The sequence below is a fragment of the Castor canadensis genome, chromosome 1 (genome assembly GCF_047511655.1).
Source record: "Castor canadensis chromosome 1, mCasCan1.hap1v2, whole genome shotgun sequence".
NCBI classification, from domain to species: domain Eukaryota; kingdom Metazoa; phylum Chordata; class Mammalia; order Rodentia; family Castoridae; genus Castor; species Castor canadensis.
This window is the reverse complement of record NC_133386.1, coordinates 122,324,743-122,344,245: the sequence shown is the minus strand read 5'-3', so window position 1 is coordinate 122,344,245 and position 19,503 is coordinate 122,324,743. Positions and strand designations below refer to the sequence as shown.

The 19,503-nt window shown below is 39.5% G+C and overlaps 1 protein-coding gene across 1 annotated transcript; it reads right to left on the bottom strand.

Moving 5' to 3' along the window:
• Nucleotides 1-12,770: 12,770 nt before the first annotated feature.
• Nucleotides 12,771-17,073, bottom strand: Ccdc89 (coiled-coil domain containing 89). The gene has a single exon (XM_074081673.1). It carries the CDS (start codon nt 16,974-16,976, stop codon nt 15,867-15,869), a length of 1,110 nt encoding a protein of 369 aa, XP_073937774.1. The 5' UTR covers nt 16,977-17,073; the 3' UTR covers nt 12,771-15,866.
• Nucleotides 17,074-19,503: the final 2,430 nt, after the last annotated feature.

Sequence of the window (19,503 nt, the reverse complement as noted above, 5' to 3'; positions counted from 1 at the left end):
TACCTACCCACAATTCCTATTCATGTAGAGCAGGACCATAACAAGTACTTAAAATCTGCTGTTGCTTCACTGAAAAAGCACTGTCTTCTTGCTTGTGCCCATTAATTAACTGAGAGCAGTATAAAAGCTAGGCACCCCAGCCTCGGTTGTGTATCTGTCACCTCCACTCTGAGTCTCTCTTGTAATCACCTTGGAATCCAGGAAGGATAAGACTAGACAAGACATCTTTGTAACAGTAACCCTTAAAGAAAGGAGCATCAGGGCCTCTGCAGGACAGACCACTTTCCAGGATCTCCCTGGCCAATCCTGAGACATTGAGCTACCACCTATGACCACGAGAACACACTTGTGACTAGGGCTGTTTATGTTCATGCATGCCCTTCTCCTGCCCTTAATTCTTCCTCCTCTAAACCCGTAGCAAATGTCTGGAGGGGGAAGATGGGTTAAAATGCATACCTTTTCTCTTCCCGTGTTGTGTCTGTGCCACATCAGTTAAATCTCCTTTCTCTCCACCATTACTTCTCTCTTTATTTGGAATATTGGGGTGAGTGGCTGAATCTAACCTATGGAACACTGAAGTTTGGGCCTGGGGCTTAAAATTCCTATGACAGGAACCCAGCCAGCAGATTGGTAACAATTGGGCTCAAAATATATTAAGCTTCCTGGCAGTCGAGAGAGGGAGAGAGAGAGAGAGAGAGAGAGAGAGAGAAACTTTCCTTTATTTGTTCACATGTAAAGTACATATGAATTCTTTAATTGCTTTTTTAGACCTTATGTCTTAAGGAAACCTCTTTCTGGGATGCCAAATAGTGTAGCAGACAGCCTCGGCAGTACCTGCTTTATATGGCTGTGTGTTGAAAAGTTAAAAGTAAGTGCCAGAAAAGCTGGACACTGATAGATTCCAAAAAGTAAGTGCCGGAAAAGCTGGACACTGATAGATTTCAAATATTCAAAAAGGTGCCTAGCCAAGTGTACGCTTTAATAAATACTTGTTGAATGAATGCAGAAGCTGTACAGATTTGACTGAGGCATAATGCTAAAGCTCAACTGAATGAAAACTACTCTGCAAGGGGCAAAAATAAATATGACATTTCATATCTAAAGAAGAATAAATAAAAGGCCTCCATGTTCCTCTTAACCTCCCCATTAGGAAATGTTTTGCTAAAGTGGAACAGCCTGCAGTTTAAGGTGATACTTAGATCTGTTTTGAGTACAGGTGTTTTGTGTGGCTGGTTATCCCATCCAACTGTATTTTCTCCTTAGGCAAAACTCAACATCATGGATTGATTTATTATATTTTCCTATATTATAATTTTTTGGTTTAAATAAACATGGCTTAAAAGTCCTTCCAGATTGATTAAGAAAAAGCAGAACATTGAAAAGGAACTTTTCTAAATGCAGCCTCAGAAGAGGAAAACATATCTGAAACAAGAGTAAACCTCCCAGAAAATGGTTATTCCTTCTCCTTTCCCTTCCTCCCTTTTCTTCTCCTCATTCTTTTCACTCTCCCCTTCACAGCTATTTTATTTTTCTGGTTATAATGATCATTTAGAAGATTTAGGTAATGCAGAAATGACAATAATTAGAAAGATATTACCAACAATCTACCCCTAAAATAGCCATTAAAATTTTAATGTATACCATTTAAGTTTTTCTATGTACAAAACACATGTTATTCTGTTTTGTTTCTTTGAGCTCTACTCTTTTGGTATGAACATATTGTGGACATCTATCACACAAATAAATATAGATCCAATTGTATATTTTTAAGATTGTCTTCAAATTCCTTGAAATACACTTTTTAATTTTTATTCCATCAGTCTCCTATTCAAAGCAGTAAGGTTGTACTGAGTTCTTTTTATAAACCTCACTATACTTTCATGCCAACATCTTAGTTCACTTTTCCCATAATCTTTTAGGATAAAATCCTAGAAAAGGAATTTCGGGACATAATTTCTTTTGAGACAGGGTCTCAAAACTTGAAAATTTTCCAGGTTCAAAAAACCCTAAAATTTTCATGGAAGTTGCACAAAATGTATTCATTTTTCCAGTTACTTTATGTAAACTTTGCTATTGAAATAGACTGTTTTTTCCTTTCCAGTTTCTAAATGGCAATTCTTGCTATATAGGAAATAAGACAGCTAATGCTCTTTCTTATCAAATTTTTAACTGACTACCTCACTAAACTTTCCTAATAGTTTTTATTTTCAGTTTATTTATTCAGGTGTTTCTGATAAACAATAATATGGCTATATTATATAATGAATTTTCCTTCTTTTAATATTTATTTTATTTTTTGGTGGTATTGGGATTTGAATTCAGGGCCTCTCGCTTGTTAGACAGGTCCCACTTGAGCCACTCCACCAGCCCAATTTTATTATCTTGACCAATAATGAAATAGAGCTTCTAGATTAATGCTTAATATGAATTTTGATAATCAACTTCCTCCTCTTATTCCTGATTTTAGTAGGAATGCCTCTAGGGTCTAGCTGTTGATTTGAGATGGGCTCCTATTTGTATTTTCATAGAGGCTTTAGCAACATGGATGGTTATTTTATTAAATGACTTGTGCCATAAATAAGGATTCAACTGTACTTTTAGTCTTTGGAAGGAAGAAGTTAATAGAGCAAGGTGAGAACTCTGTGACTAGCTTTAGATTATTGTGAGAGAAATGAAAACCTTATAACTCTGTACATTGGAGAGGGATAGTTTCCCCAGCCAAATAAAGATTATGCCCAAACTTTATCCATCTCAAGTATCTACAGTATGCTGCCAAGACTTAACCTAGAAAAAGTCATTTATTTAGTCTCACACACACACACACACACACACACACACACAAGTCTATCTTGGACTAGATCTTGTTATAGGCATTGTGGTTATAGATATGATGATAAATGAAGTTGATAAGTTTCTCAAGGAGCCAATATTATGCTAGGAGAGGAGAATTAACAAATAAGAAAATATTGTGCCTATGGTGGTTCATGCTTATAATCCCAGCTACTTGGAAGATAGATATCCAAAAGATCATAGTTTGAAGATAGCCTGGGCAAAAAGTGTAAGAGACCTCATCTTAACAAATAAGCCAGGTGTTGGGCTGGCAGAGTGGCTCAAGTGATAGAGCACCTGCCTAGTAAGCATGAGACCCTGAGTTCAAGCCCCAGTACTGCCAAAAAAAAATTCAAATAAGCCAGGTGTGGTGGCTCATGTCTGTAATCTCGTCCCAGGCTAGCAGCAGGGAAGGGAATCAGCCACCAATATTTGTGTGTGCATGTAGATAGATGGCTAGATACATATAGATATATGTATCTATATCTAATCTATATTAGCTAAAATGCCACACAGAGGATTTTAAGAGTCACATGATCGAAAATGAACCCATGATTGTTTTAGATTGGATAGTCAATGGAGTATTTCCTAAGAAGATAATATTTAAGCTGAAACGTGAATAGTGTGTTCAGAAATGAAGCCAAATGGTTGGGGCAGAATAAGCAAAAAGAGAAATCATATACAATGTCTTGGTATACATGTCACCTGCAACTGAGTGAAGTATATGCTTACAAATACACAGAATTTTGTTCTAATCTGGAAGAAGGAAAACCACATAAGTTTCTAGCAAGCATGTAATACAAAATAAAAATTAATAAAAGACATGTATAGGATCATCAATGTTTTCTTTGTTAGCATTCTTTTTCCTTCACAGACTTAACCATTTTTCTCCTCATAAGGTCCTAAATTCTTTAATGATAGGTTTTCCAAACACAAGGAGAAGAATGTCAATTCATTCCCTGAGATGTTCATTTGTAAATTTTTCAGTTGGAACACCAGAAGACAATTCCTGATGGTACCAATGTCTTGATGGATTAGGAGAAAATGTCATATGTGAATAAAAAGGATAGGAGTTGTTATGGATTGGATTGTGTCCTACCAAAATGATAAGTTGACATTCTAATTTCTGTACCTCAATGTGAGATCTTATTTGGAAATAGGGTTTTTACAGACGTAATAAAGTTGAAATTAGGACTTGGCCTAACTCACTCTGACCAATGACCTTAAAATATGAAGAAATTTGGAGCCAGGTTCTGGTGGTTCATATTTATAAATCCTAGCTACTTGGAAGACTGAGATTGGGAGGATTGCTGTACAAGAGCAGTGTGGGTAAATAGTTCACAACATCCCAGCTCCAAAATAACCAAAAGGAGGAAGAAGGAGAGGAGGGGAAAGAGGAGGAGGAGGAGGAGGAGGAGGAGAAAAAAATTTGGGCATGGACTCAAAAATAGTAGGAAGACAATGTGAAGATACATGGGGAGAGGACAGCCATGTGACTGCAGTGATGGATCCATGGCCAAGGAGTACAGAGAACTGCTAGCAAACACCAGAAACTGAGAGACTAGGAATGATTCTGTTCTAAAGCCATCGGAGAGCACAACACCTTGACTTCTGGCTTCTAGCCTCCAGAACTGTGAGGCTATAAATTTCTGTTGCTTTAAGCTGTATAGTTTTTGGTACAGTAGTATATTTTTGGTACAGTAGACCCTTGGTATCTGCAGGCATCTGGTTCCAAAGAAAAACCACAAATGTTCAGGTTGCATAGACTGCAGATTCTTGATTCTTTTTTCACATAACGCCCACCACCCAACTTCCACTAAAGACATGCTGCCTTTCAGCAAATTTAGATATTTCACTTTACCACTTCAATTGCACAATTAACTTTTACCTTGCTGTTGGGCCACTATTTGCTTTTTGGAAGGCATATTTTCACAAAATTAGGGATGGGGAAATACTCAGCAGATCACACACAATTTAAACACAACTGAGACTTGAGCCACATTCCCAGCCCAAGGGGATTTTTCTTAGTAATGTTTTAAACAAAAAGTCATGCCCAAAATCATAATCCAGACTGGAGATATAGCTCAGTGGCAAAGCACTTATCTAGCATGTAACAATATCAATTAACACAAAAACCTAACCAAAAAAATTTAAAAAGTAAACACAACTGACAGATAATGCAAGACTGACAGCACTTCTCCTTATCACCTGAGCTGCATACCATACACATGGGAATTACATTCTCTTATTTTGTAAATTTCTTTTGTTTTTAAAATTTATTATTATTTTTTGACCATGCTTGGACAAACCCATGTTAATAAATCTACAAATAAGGTGGGTTTACTGTACTCTTACAGTGGCCCTATGGAAAATTTGTTGAGGGTAGATTGTACCATTTAGAGTTTGAGTACAGGAAACAGAAGTTAATCCAGGTGTTTAAGCAGAAAGGAATTCAGTACCAAAACTTAAGTGCTTACAAAGTCATTGGGAAAACTGGAGGAGTGGGTATCAGAATGCCTCTCAGGAGCCTGGGGATGTAGCTCCCTGCAAGGGTGCTTGCTTGCATGTACGAGGCACACACACACACACACACACACACACACACATCTCCCAGTGTAACAAACAGGCACAATAAGGAGCTGCTAGCTCTGCTCCAACTGTGAAAGTGGTGAGCAAAAAGCTGGAGCTGGGGATTGAAGAACACTGCTTTGTTTGGTTGTGATCCAGGGATGGGGACACAACTGCTACTGACCAAACTGTCAATCTTAAGGATCTCTTTGCCCCAAGTTTACAAGGAACCATATAAAACAAACATTTGTTTATTTTTGTGGCTTAAAACAACAATAAGCATTTGTTATCTCACTGTGGGTTGGTCAGAAAGTTGCTAGGGCTCATTAGGCATTTTTGGCTCTGGGATTCTCATGGAGTTTAATCAGATTTGGAATGGGGCTATAGAGGTCTGAAGACAACACTGGAGCTAAGTAATGTACCTCCAAGTGGGCTCACTCACATGGTGACAGATAGATTCTCTGTAAGGCCCTATTGCTCCCCAACATAGGCCTCTCCAAAAGACTGGGATTTCCTGTGCTACATCCTGGCTAATTTTGCCCAGAGCAATTGATCCAAGAGACCAAGAAAGAAGCAATGATGTGTTTTATGATCTGGACTCAGAGCCACTTGTGCAGGATTCTATTAGTCATGTGATTTAGACTGTATTCATGGGTGCAGGGAACTACACAAGGACGTGAACACGAGAAGATGAGAATCTTTACAGGCGATCTTGGGGGCTTGTTACCACATCCTATAACGCTAGTGAATGGAAATTGGTATGCTACTGCAGAACACTCCAATTTCTTCCAGAAATATGCTTTGCAGCAACAATAGCCAAAGGAGGAGGAAAAGAGCCCATGCTCCATTCAAACCTTTCAAATACGGCTGCAGAGGAGTCTGGTAAATAGTTTTCTTTTGTGTTCTTTATTGTTTCTTTTAGCTTGTATGTTTCTGTAATACAGGAAAACATATTAAAAGGAGGATAGAAATAGATAAGTTAGTACCAATATGTGAGATTCCCCCATAAAGACCATGACTTTATGTTACTCCAGCACCAATACAAACATTTATTGCATTTTCTGTAGCAGAGATTTTGAACAGAGATGGCAGAGAATGGGGCCGAAACAGGGTTAGGATAAGTATACTACAGAGGCCAAAGTGTTCATTTTAATGAATTTTGCCTGTCTACCCATGAAGTATAATTTGTAACGGGTAATAAGGTCATGGGGGCATCTATGACTGGATGAAAACTGAAGAATGAAGTGCTGAACAGTGTCTAGGGCACTGCTGGATTACGTTTAGGAGAGCTATATATTCACATGGATCATGTGTAATTCATAAGGCGCTAACCGCATTTCCTTCCTTTATCCCCTTCTCAAGAAAAGATTTCTGAACACAAGTAGGTGAGAGTTCCACTATTTTTGACTAATCTGGAATCTTTTAGACTTTATTATAAAATTTCCAGCATTTGTAACCAACTAAAATAGTGACAGATTCATGGTATGCCTCCTAACTAATGAAGCCTCTCGATTGCTGCCACTGAAGTAGAAAACTACTGGTTTGTGAGAGAAGGAACAGGTGCAGGAGAAGTTTGAGCATGAGATATTTGGAAGGGTGGGAACAGAGCTTTTCATGTCCTGCTAGCAAGGATTCCCACTTCTCAAGTGGAAGTTCCTTCATCTTTACCCGCCCCCAGGATATCCCAGAGCCAGAACTGGACTCTGGTACTCTTACTAAATCCAAATCATTTGTCCTCCACTCTCTTTCAGAAACCCCAGTCCTTTATTAATTTTTCAAAAATTAAAAAATTTAAAACATACACAAAAGGTGGAGAGACTAGCATCTTGGCTCCTTACAATCCCATCATCCAGATTTAATAATTATCAAGATTTTGCCACACTTGCTTCATTCCCCTGCCTTGTTTTGCTGAAATATTTTAGAATAAATCCTAGATACCATATCATCTCATTCCTGCACATCTCGGTGCATGCTTTAAGTATAAAATCATTTTTCTATGACCACACCACCATGATTATTATGGGGTGCGTGTGTGTGTGTGTGTGTGTGTGTGTGTGTGTGTGTGTGTGTAATACCAGGAATGAACTCAGGGCTTACTAGGCAGGAACTCTACCACTGAGCTACACCTCCAGCCCCTTGGGATTTCTTGATATTATTTAACTCAGTCCTTATTTAATTGTGTCCCAGATGACTTGAGTGAATCTGGATCAAAACAATTCTATACATTCGTTCTGTCTGTTAAGTATCTTTTAGCATAGAACAACACCTCTTCCTGCCTTTCCCCCAACACCATTTGTTTGAAACCAAGTCAACTGTCCAGTTAGATGATTCCTATTCTACAATTGTTTGGTTTTTTTTTTTGGTATATCATTTTATTTTTCCTGCCACTCCCAAGTTCTCTGTAAACACAAAGTCAGCTACTAGGGCTTACTTAGGTTTCTGAAGGATCAACATTTTAAAAATACTTCCTAGGAGGAGAGGAGCTGCTGTGTGTATTGCATCACACCAGAGGCACATCATATCCAGCTGGTCTGTTTTTCGTTATGGTAACATGGATTTTTTTTTTCATTTTTCTTTTATTATTCATATGTGCATACAAGGCTTGGTTCATTTCTCCCCCCTGCCCCCACCCCCTCCCTTACCACCCACTCCGCCCCCTCCCTCTCCCCCCCCAATACCCAGCAGAAACTATTTTGCCCTAATTTCTAATTTTGTTGTAGAGAGAGTATAAGCAATAATAGGAAGGAACAAGGATTTTTGCTGGTTGAGATAAGGATAGCTATACAGGGCATTGACTCACATTGATTTCCTGTGCGTGGGTGGGTAACATGGATCTATGTTTTCAAATGGTGACATTGCACCACTGCAAAATTCTTCATCAACCATTCTTCTCATGACTTAATTTATTGATAATCAGTGTCTAAGTAAAGCAACTTTATCTCTTCACACAGGCCATTTTACTTTCATTTTTAAAGTAAGGAATTAGGGATCAATGAATTTTATATTTGTTTTGTTATTGTTATTGTTTGGCTCCCCTAGCTTTTTTTTTTTTTTTGTATGTGTATCATAATGAACTCATGGATTTAAAAATATTCTGGGTGTTTCACTCTGTATGGTTATTATTTTTGATGCTCAAATTACTCATCTTTGGCTATTGAGAGCAGCTCCAACTTGATTTTTACATTTATAGACAGAATGCCACAGTTTTTTCATACAACTAGATGATTCATGCTCATCTTGTTCTTTTCCTACTCTAGATATGGAACCAGTCTCTCCTCCAAGGAGACCTTCTTCAATTTAGTGAAAATAGTTTTTGGAAGCCACAAAAATGGCTCGTAACATTGGGTTGTCATTGCTTTTAGACCTTTCAATTGACAGAGCTAGGAAATACTTTTTAAAGAAAGACTATCATGAGTTTAGAGTGATATTTTCTATTTGAATTTAACATTAAATGATTTTATGTAACTCTTTTAATGTCTGCATTTAACAGTTATTTTTTGGTTTAGCCTACATATATATGGTTTTAACATAATGGCAACATTACAACATTATAACATAATGGATGAAATATTTCATTGCAGTTCAATTTATCCTTGGAAAATATTCCATTAAGGATCTTGATTAAGACACTTTTTTTCTTTTCTTTTTTAAAAAAGGACATGATCATAAAAGAGGAGCTAGTCCACAGATGAGGAGGGAAGGAAGCCAGAGGGAGGTGAGACGGGTAAAAAGAGAGGGCAAGGGAGGGGCATATGGTCACAGTACATTACAAGCATGTAGGAAAATGTCATAATGAGACCCAGTGTTTTAAAAATTTGCAAGAAAGGTTTTAAAAAGAGACTAATGGAGGGAGTTAAGAAAGAGTAAGAGAGAAGGTACTTATGACTAAAATACATTATACACATGTATAGAAATCATGAGACTGCTAATATTGTTTAATTAATACATGCTAATAAAATATTTTAATAGTGTTTTCTAAAGTCATCTGGAGAGTTCTTTTGTCTGTATGATTATATCAATATGAAATTCATGCCACTCATATTTCTGTCACTGAAAGTTTTATCTTTCCAGTGCCCTCTCTACCCAGCTATACTTTATTTACAGTCACCCAGTAACTGGTAAGCAAGATATGAAAGTAGGCAGTCTGAAGTCAATGTCCCCTTCCACTCACTGCACTAACACCACAGCTGATTTGCTATAGACTTGGGTGTCCAAAAGATCCAGTGAAAGCACCCAGTAGGGTGAAGGTAGGGATCCAGTCAGATTCTGAAGGATTAGACTTCTGACAGGGACTGAGGTAAATATGGGTGTGAATCTGATAGCGAATCTCTTATTTGAGTGTACTCTGATCACTCATTATACAGGCCTGGATGGCACTGCTCTTGAAATGACAGTTTCTTACCCTTGAGCAGGAGTAAGCTACTGCACACGCTGCTTTCCTCTTCTCTTGGACAGTTAGTATAAATTCTGCAGACGTGAGCTTCAATCTGCTTCTAGGCAAGCTTTCCTAAGCTCTTCTACATTAGATTTGGGGAGCCTCTTATGTCTTTTAACATCATCCAGTTCTTGAGCATTTTTCTCATCCACTAGGATGCAAGTTCAGTGAGAATAAGGTCTGTGTTTTGTTCACATTGTATCCCAACACTTAACATAGTGCCTGGCCAATAACAGACTCAAAAATGTTTGTTAAATCACTACAATATACTAAATGAATGAATAAATAATATTGATATCATAAAGGTTTGGTGTGCCCTGGCTCTACTTTTATCTGTTAGTGCAAAACCTAAAACCTAACAACTTGAGTATAATGAGAAAATAGGCTCCGTAAAGTCTAAGATATGCATCTTATTCAGACATGTGAAAATTCTTGAGACCAAATCTTTAAATTTAGGAAAGAAATAATCATCACTGGGAGGCACTCTTTAAGGTAGATCAAGACATCGTGACTTGCCATATGTTGTTGAACATTTGTGAAAGCAGAAGTTTCCAGATGAATGACCTGACCTCAATCTGTCAGACCATATTGGCTTTATCCAAAATATGTCTTGCTTACCTAGTTCTTGGAGAAAAATATCTGCAAGCTTTTGAATCACATACATAGAAAAAGAGCTTACTGGGAAATTAAATGGATATGTGGAAGATTCTTTTATTTTTGTTTTTAATTTTGCTCCCTTTTGAATAGGAAATATATTCACATGGTTCAAAATTCAAATGATATAAAAATAGTATATATTGAGAAGTTTCCTTCAAATTCCTATCTCTGTCATTTCATTCTCTGTATGCCTCCATATCATTAATAACCACACTCACTAGTATTTTTCCAATATTTATTTATGCATTTGCGTGCATTCTTATTCCCTTTACCTCCTTTTCCCACTACACAAATGATAACATATATTAGAGATGTACCTTTTTTAAACATATATGCTAAAGATATTTCTATATCAATACGTTGAGTTTCCTTTTTCACTTGCATTGAATTCCAAAGTATAAAGGGCCCAGAGTTTGGTTAATCTATTCCTTTTCAATGGCATATAAATCTTTTGTTAATACAGTGATTCAAGGAATAATCTTGTGTTGCCAACTTTCTGTCATTATAAAACATACCTGGGATAATCAATTTATAAAGAGAAAAAGGTTGTTTTGGCTCACAGTTTTGGAGGTTTCAGTCCATGACTGATTGACCATGTTGCTTTTGGGCAAGGTGGCATATCATGGCTGGAGCACGTGACAGAGCAAATCACTGCTCACGGCCAGGGAGCGAGAGAGAAAAGGAAGAAGGCATCAGAATCCCACAGTTCCCACCAACAGCATAGCCCCGATGACATAAAGACCTTCCATTAGGTCCCATCTCTTAAAGGTACCACCACTTCCCAATAGTGTCACCCTGAGGATCAAGACTTTAACACCTGGGCCTATGGGGAGCATCACTGATCCAAATTTTGCAGTTCAAGGCTGGCCCAGGCAAAAAAAAAGTGAGACCCTATCTCAAAAAACCCAACACAATAAAAAGGGGGCTGGTAGAGTGGCTCAAGTGGTGGAGTACTTGCCTAGCAAGCATGAGGCCCCAAGTTCAAAACCCAGTACTATGGGGAGAGGGGGCCAATCTAAATTGTAGCAAACCTCAAACATGAAAATTTAGATTAGTAAAAATGAGAGTGGATTAAAGGACTAAATGGGAGCAGTCTGGCAATTAGCAAAGGCAGGAGGAGTTCTTTGTGGGCCTGGAGAGTGAGGGCTTGTGGGTCACTATAGTCAAAGTTAAATGAGTCATGAATGACCAGCAAATCTTTCCAAGGGAAAGCTTTCCCTTGAATTACTTTTCTCCAAGTGGGAAAAGCAGAAGGATTTGGAGAGAATACGATTAATAGGAAGATTCATTGGTACAGCCCTAGGCTGTTAAATTTAATAAGATTATTTTTAGTGTTTGGAAAATAACATCCAGTTTGTCCTTAGGAAGATAGGAAATGATTAGAAAAGCCTAATCTTGGCCACTCCAAATTCTGGCAATTTTTCATGACTTGCTATTAAAAAAATATATTTCCTGCCTGATAAGAATCTGGCAATCTAAGAGGATGCAATATAGCAAACACTGTTTGGTGGCCACCAAACAATTATCCCATTCCCTCATCCCTGGATTTCTCAGATAGCATAGACTGGCCTTATTCCCATCCCAGGAGTAGATGCTAATTGATCTAAATCATGGCAACGTGCCCTATGAAGATGCTTTGCTAAGGTATTCCCAGATGATCTAGTTTGGGCCAAACTTCTAGCTGGAAGACAAGCATCTGATTAGGCAGAGTAGGCTTTTGGAAGTACAGTCAAGGCTGTGGTTCTTTTTCCTTTATTCATGGGCTAACAGGTGGGATCTCAAATGTTTGCTCAATTCTCTTGGTCTAGTCATAGTGGGAAGGAAAGAATCATTTTTTTTGTCTGACTCAGCCACAGCTACTTCATCAGTATCTGAGTCAAAGAGGGCAGGGTAGAAAGCAACCACAGGTTCTGGTCCTTCTTCAAACAACACTCTAAACAATTGTCTAACTGAATTGTAATAGAGCTAGGGAAGCACTGATTTTTCTATTAAGGCTTTACTAGAAACTAATTTGAATTCATTTTTACCAACCAAAGCAGAGTGCTCTGAAAACAGTTCACTTTTCCTTTAGGTTTTTTTTTTTCTTTTTTTTTTCAAACTCTCAAACTTTTGGAATAGTTCCTCTGAGATACACCAAAGGGCTTACAAAGTGACTTACACTTAGCTACACTGCACTACACACACACACACACACACACACACACACACACACACTCATAATTTAGTCTTAGAATCTTTGTTCTGCTTTCATTTTAGGGTTACTGTTTGTGATATTGCAAAAAAAAAATCACTAGAGATACAGGTTTGCTTTAGAAAGGAGTTTTACTGTTTTGTTTTTAAGATTGTTTTAAGGCAGTGGTGTGGAGGGGGCCAATTTATATCTTGTCAATTCTTTCCTGTGATAAGCATCACTTTACAGAGCAGAATACCACAACAGCTAAACCACTTGCTCACCCTGGAATGCAGTTCTGGGTCACAGATTAAATACAAAGCGACCACTGAGGAAGTGGATTACAAAGTGATGTGGACCAAAGAGGAAAAAACAAGATTCTGTGGCTGTTTAGAAGGTAGTTTATACAGTGGGAGAAAGCGGGCCCAGTTTCCTAATTGGCAATGCCCACACAAAATCAAAGTGTGAAGCCCCTTGTTAAAAACAAGAATTTCAGGACAGTGACAGTAGAGCACTAAACCAATTTTGAGGGCCCTTTGTAGGTGGGACGCCCATGGCACCCTGCTCAAGGGTCTTTGGTTTAAGTCTCACTCTTGCTTCTCCAAAGCTTCCTGGCTTTAGACAAGTCACCCTCTTTGAGTCTTTTTTCATCCCTAACATAGTGGTAATGGAACCTCCCTTGAAGAGTTGTCTGAAGATGAAATGCACCTGACAAGCACTTTACTTTCCTGGCTGTGGTGTGGGCTCTTTTTTGTTGTGTTCTAGAGGCATCTGTCTCTGTCTATCCTCATTCCTCACTTTCCCTTCAAAAATTTTCAAAAGGGTATTAGAGTGAACCTTATAAAATGGCTGACCACTTAGAATCTACAAAATGGATAGCTATCATTTATAACCATTTATATGATTAAATCTTGTGTTTAGCAGTACTGTCTAGTAACTATCCTTAGGACTGAGCAACTGGGCCCTTTCTGTTGCACCTGTTTCAGGAGATCTGCCCCCTGCCCCTACCCTATCTATCTCCAAGGCTACTCCAGATACATCCTTCCCACCCAAAGAAAAGGGGAGGAAGGGAAGAGGGAGGATTTTGGCACTCATGTGCATCAGGTCACCTGCAAGACAGCCCTGAATCAGGGTGGGAAGAAGAGCACCAAGGCTCTGGTTTCCATTTGTAGGTTTGTACTGCTTCTCTTCTCTTCCTCCCTTTTCCCTCCCCCATCCTTCTACCCACAATCCCAATACAAGGGGCCCATCTGGTCTTTCAAGGTTCCCTATATTTTGGCCTCAATCCACTCTTCTAGTTTTATCTGTAGTCATCCTTCTCTGCACCTCTTCCCAACTACATATAAATTCCCAAATATTCTGGGCATTTTAAAAACCTGCATGTCTTCCATACAAGGCTATCTAAAACCCTTCTCCCTTTTCTCCACCTGATGAAGTTCTACCAGATCTTTAAGAATTAGTTTCTGAGAGTCTCTCCACCATCCCAACCCTTAAGCCCTGGGGGAGTCAGATGCTGAGTGTGCCACCCCTGTTACCTCAAAACACCCCCTGGAAAACCACATCACACTATGCAATGGTTTGGGTGAGGGTTGTCCCTAGACTAGACTTGGGGGTGCATCTAAGGCAGGAAATACTTCTTTCTTTATGCTTTTCCTTGGTGCCTGCCCCAGTGTCTGGCACTCGGTAGTCAATACTTATCTTTCAGTGTGAAAAGATGATTTTACACTGTATATTGATTTCACCCGGAAATCCTAGCTCCCCAGTGACCAAGTGGCCTTGAGGAAATTACTGGAATCTAGTCACTTCTTCTTTGAAATAAGAATCAACATAATTACCTTCTTGAATACTTGTAAGGGTTAAACAAAACAATTCATCCAAATTGCTTCAATACAATGATGAATAGTATGGGCTCAATAAAGGAAAATCATGATTAAGTTAGCATCTGTATTCTGATTCTTTGTAAGCTCTAAGAGGAAGGAAATGTCCTTTGATGAGAAAATTTTGTATTTAAAAGCATAATCTTACTAGAAGTATGAAAAATAGGTTTAAAAAATTGCCTGAGGTAAGGTAATACCCACCTAGGCATGGTTTATTTAAAAGGCCCCAAGTAATGTTTTTAGCAAATCCAATTTATGTAATTGTTAGCACTCGTGACTTCAAGTAGGTGAGAAAAATACATTATAATCCATTTTGAGAGGTATTCATAATAATGTTTTACAACCATAACTAAATATAGGGAAATATGGAAATGTGAAGTATATTTTAATAATTACTTTTAAGAATTTAAAGACATTCACTTTTTAGAGCTTTACATAAATATATGTATGACTAGTGTTTTTAATAGCGATTCCTACAAAAATGCCATAAGTATGCATACAGTCAGCTTAGATTTTAAAAAGGAAAATGTTAATTGTAACAAAATATGCTGATAGAAATAAAAAACAATGAGTTACTGTATAAGTCATGCCATGTTTCCTATGACTGGTTATCCCAAATTGAGGGCCTTTGTCTATTAGCATATTGTGCAATATTAAATGGAAGTACTGATATTTGCATTATTGGACTGCTAAATTCTGTCTTTATTAAGAAAAAAACTAAGAAAATGGATTGTGGTCTGTGCTTGCCAGGAAAATAAAAATTGGTTTAACTAATTTGAATCTTATTGCTCATATGGAATGAGTATAAGTAAAGTTAGCCTACTTTGGTAAACAAATTAATGATATAAATCTTTGTTTGCTAAGCAAAGGAAAAGTAAAATAAAATCAGACACTTTTCCCCTGCAAAGTACTCATGCTGCTATTAGTCTAATCTTTGCTTATAATCTCAACTACAGGAGTCTATCAACCCACATACCTACAATGGTTAATTGTGCTACCTACTTTTCCCCTCTACCATACACATCCCATCGTAGATTCACTTAAATCATAGAAGCTGCTAATTTAAAATCTCAGGCTATTGATGACATCTGAGATGGAGGCTGAGTAAGTTATGGGGTAGGCCAAGATACTGATAGCAAAATAGGAAGACTTCAAAGGCACAGAAGGAGCTCTGACAAATCTTGTGTATTCTAGGTGGTAGAACTGAAAATTAGTATTAGTTTTATAACAGTAACAACAATGCCAGAGTAAGTGGCTTTTCTTTGTACTTAAAAATGTAAGAAATGGAATATTATCTTTGCCTTATAAGGCACAAACAGCAGAAGCTTCCTTATGGAAAGAGGTGACGGAGTTTGGCATTGAGTTCTCTCTCCTTGCTTAAAAGATCCAGGCTGTGCTTTTTGAAGGCTTCCGATTGCAGCCGGAGTTCATCGTAGGCCTTTTGGATCCCATCCACCTTGCGCTGAAGCTCCCGGACTCTCAGGTTGCTGTCCACAGCCACTGCCTCTTGCTCGAACCTCTCCAGCGCGTGCTTCCTGGCCACCGCAGCGATCTCCAACTTCTCCTCCAGCTGGCGGATCTCCGCCTGCTTGTTCTGAAGCACCTTGCCCCTCTCCATGGACAGCTGCAGCAGCTCCTCTTTCTCACGCGTGATGGTCTGCAGCCTGGCCTGCAGATCCTGGCTCAGGCTGCTGTGTGTCTCCTGGGCCTTCGCCATCTGTTCCTCAGCCTGCTGCTGCTGCTGCTTGAGGATCTGCAGCTGGCTGCGCAGCTGCTCTGTCTCCTTGGCATGGGCGCGGGCCTGCTGCCCCTGCAGCTCCAGCAGCTCCTTCTCCCTGGCCTGGGCCTGGCAGGCGTCCTGCATACACCTGTGTTTCAGGGCCTCCAGCTCCTGGGTGAGGGCCTCGCCGTGGGCAGTGAGCTGCAGTACTTTGGCCTCCTTCTCCTGCAGAGCCTGGCTGAAAAGGTTTCTGTTCTCCATCTTCAGCTTCTCATTTTCCTCCCTCAGCTTGACGTTCAGACTCTTGTGTTCATCCTTGAAGCGGATCATCATCTCATGGTTGGCTACCAGAGTCTTAAAGCGATCCTCCAGCCTCTGGGCATACTCGCTCTGGGCCTTCAGCTTCTCGGCCTCCTCCATCCTCTTCTCCTCCAGCTCGGTGTTGAGCAGCTCAAGGACCTGGCAGCGCTCCAGGGCCTCATCCGACCTGCGCTTTAGGATGCAGATGAGCTGGGACTGCTCCTGGATACGGAAGTGAAGCAAGGCCTTCTCTCCTTTCTCCTCCTCTGACAGTCCCCGCAGGTTTGCCAGGGCTTCCCTCAGGCCGTCCATCTGAAACTCCATCTCCTCGTCCTGGGTTTTCAGCTTTTCGTTTCGCTTATCTAAAAGTTCTTCAGGGGGTGGGGTGTCCATCCCGAGAGTCTGCTCTTCCTGAGGCATGGGCGCTCTCCTCCACTAACAGCAGACTGCAGTCGTCCCTCCGACTTCAAAAGCCGCAGGGTGTTGCTATGGACTCCTGGCACTGTCCCGCAGTGGGGTTTTCCAGTAAGAAGCCCTGTCATTGGTGGACGGCCTTCAGAATGCTGTGAAGTAACAACAGGGCAGCCGGGGGCGGGGAGGGGGGAGGAAGTCCAGAGCCAATCTGGTGTGGCTGCTCTTGCCTTTCTAACCAATCACAGCCTTCAGTTCACAGCCAGCATCAAGCCTGTTCTGCGTGGAGATGCCAAGGCCCTGGTCCTGCAGTCAGCTCAGGGGAGGAAACCCGACTCCACCTGACTTCAAGTAGGAATAAACTAGTCAGGCTTACATTGACTTCTCCCTCCTCACTCTCCTGTCTTCAGCTGTCATGAGAATAAATTCCTGTCTGTAGAAACACAGTTGCTTTCTTAAAAATTTGCAATCTATGAACACAAAGTATCATTCACACTGAGGGCCCAGGACTCTACACATCCTAGAGTCTGCTCTCCTAGTGCTTGCCCAATTCAGTTCTGATATTTAAATATTAAATCCCAATGAAATTTCTTTTGTTTCTCCCAGCCATCATCCTTATCTGGGAATAGATATTCCTTATTAGATATTCAGCACTATGTTTTACCCATTAGCAAAATAAGTTTACAGAAAGAGGCTTAATGAAAAATATGGATGTGACTAACGTCTACATTAAACAGAAAAAAAAAAATCCAAATGAGGCTTATACCAAAGTCAGTTCCTCATGGATTAGTTAAATGTAAAGTGAAATGAAATTAGTAAAAATGAAAAGCAGAAGAAAATAAAGGTAAGCATCAAATCTGGGTTAGGAAGGACTTTCTTAGTTTAATCATTATATAAGCAATTGGAAAAGAAAAGCTCCATTAGACTTACTGAAAGTTTACAGTTATGTATATGTAATTTTTTAAATTATGTGACTTTTGATGACTTTCCAGCCTTTTCTTCCTCTGAACTTGCCTAACATTTTACTCTCTAGCAAACCCAACTACAAAGTTCCCCTCACCAACTAGGTCTGGCCCTGTCTGTAGGTGTTGCTCTGGTAATTTACTTAGGTTTTTATATTTAGTTAAGAATCATCTCCTCTGTGAAGGCTTTTTGTGGCCTTTCATCTCGAATTGTGCACTTATCTCTATTAGTGTGTCCACTACAGCCTGTTTGTGTTTCTAGTGGAGCAGGTGAAAGCTTCATTGTAACCAGGGCTTACCCACCCTCCACCCCCCTGCCCCCCACCCCCACTTCCACCCCTGTACCCCCCACCTCCACCCCCCTACCCCCCACCCCCACATCCACCATACAGAGCAGGGGCTGTGTCTGTCTCATTTTTGATGGTTAGACCAGTCCTAGCACATTGGAGAGACTCAGATAAATGTGTGTGCAAAGCATGTCAAAAGCATGTCATTCAATAAACACTAACATGTTAAAAGAGAAATGGAAGCTGGACACAGGCTCAGATCTGTAATCCTAACTACTCAGGAAGCAAAGATTAGGAGGATCCAGGTTGGAAGCCAACCTGGGCAAATAGTTCTCAAGACCCTATCTTGAAAATACGAAACACAAAAAAGGTCTGGCAGAGTAGGTCAAGTGGTAGAGTGCCTGCCAAGCAAGAATGAGGCCCTGAGTTCAAACCCCAGTACTGCTGTTAAAAGAGAGAACAGAGAAAGAGAGAAAGAGAAACAATGAAATCCACAAACAAGGGAACAGAAATGCCCAAGAATTGAACCTCAACAGTGATCCAATAAATGCAAGTTAAAATTACATATCACTTAATTTATCAAATTAGTCAAAAAATTAATCTTCTTATTAGCAAAATAGGCATTTTTCTGGACTATTGGTGAAAGTCAGTTAACAGTATGTATGGAGAACTTAAAGTATTTTTATGTCTTTTGAACTCAGAATTGTCCTTCTGGGGATATCTTTGCTCAGGAAGTAATGTGAGAAAAAAACTGTGCAAAGCTTTTCATTGGAATGTGATTTATAATAATAAAAGAGCACGGGGCTGGACATGGTGGGTACACCTCTAATCCCAGCACTCAGGAGGGAGAAGCAGATGGTTTTCAAGTTGAAGACCAGCCTGAGCGTCATAGACCATCTCACCCCTTTCCTCTCCTAAACATTCACAAGCCTAAATGTCCACAAAAAAACAAAATGGCATAAAAATTATGATACGTTCAGACAACAGGGAATTATGTAGTCATTGAACACATCACGTTTATAGATAGTTTTTGAAGGCACAGAAAATACTTACGTTAGAAAGGTAAGTACAAAAAGCAAGTTACAAAGCTTAAAATTCAGAATAATCCTGATATTATGAAACTGAAGCATAGACAAAAGAGGTGACTATTCCTGCAATCACTATTTCTAAGGGGTCAGATTTAATTCCTTCCAAGTCATGATGATTAAAAAAAATCATGTGATTATAGATATTGGGTTCCTTTTTTTAATGCTTCAAATCTCACTGGGAGTAAAACAGATCAAAAAG

What these genes read in the sequence shown, in the direction of transcription:
- Ccdc89 (XM_074081673.1), bottom strand. Translation starts at nt 16,976, where the DNA reads ATGCCTCAGGAAGAGCAGACTCTCGGGATGGACACCCCACCCCCTGAA.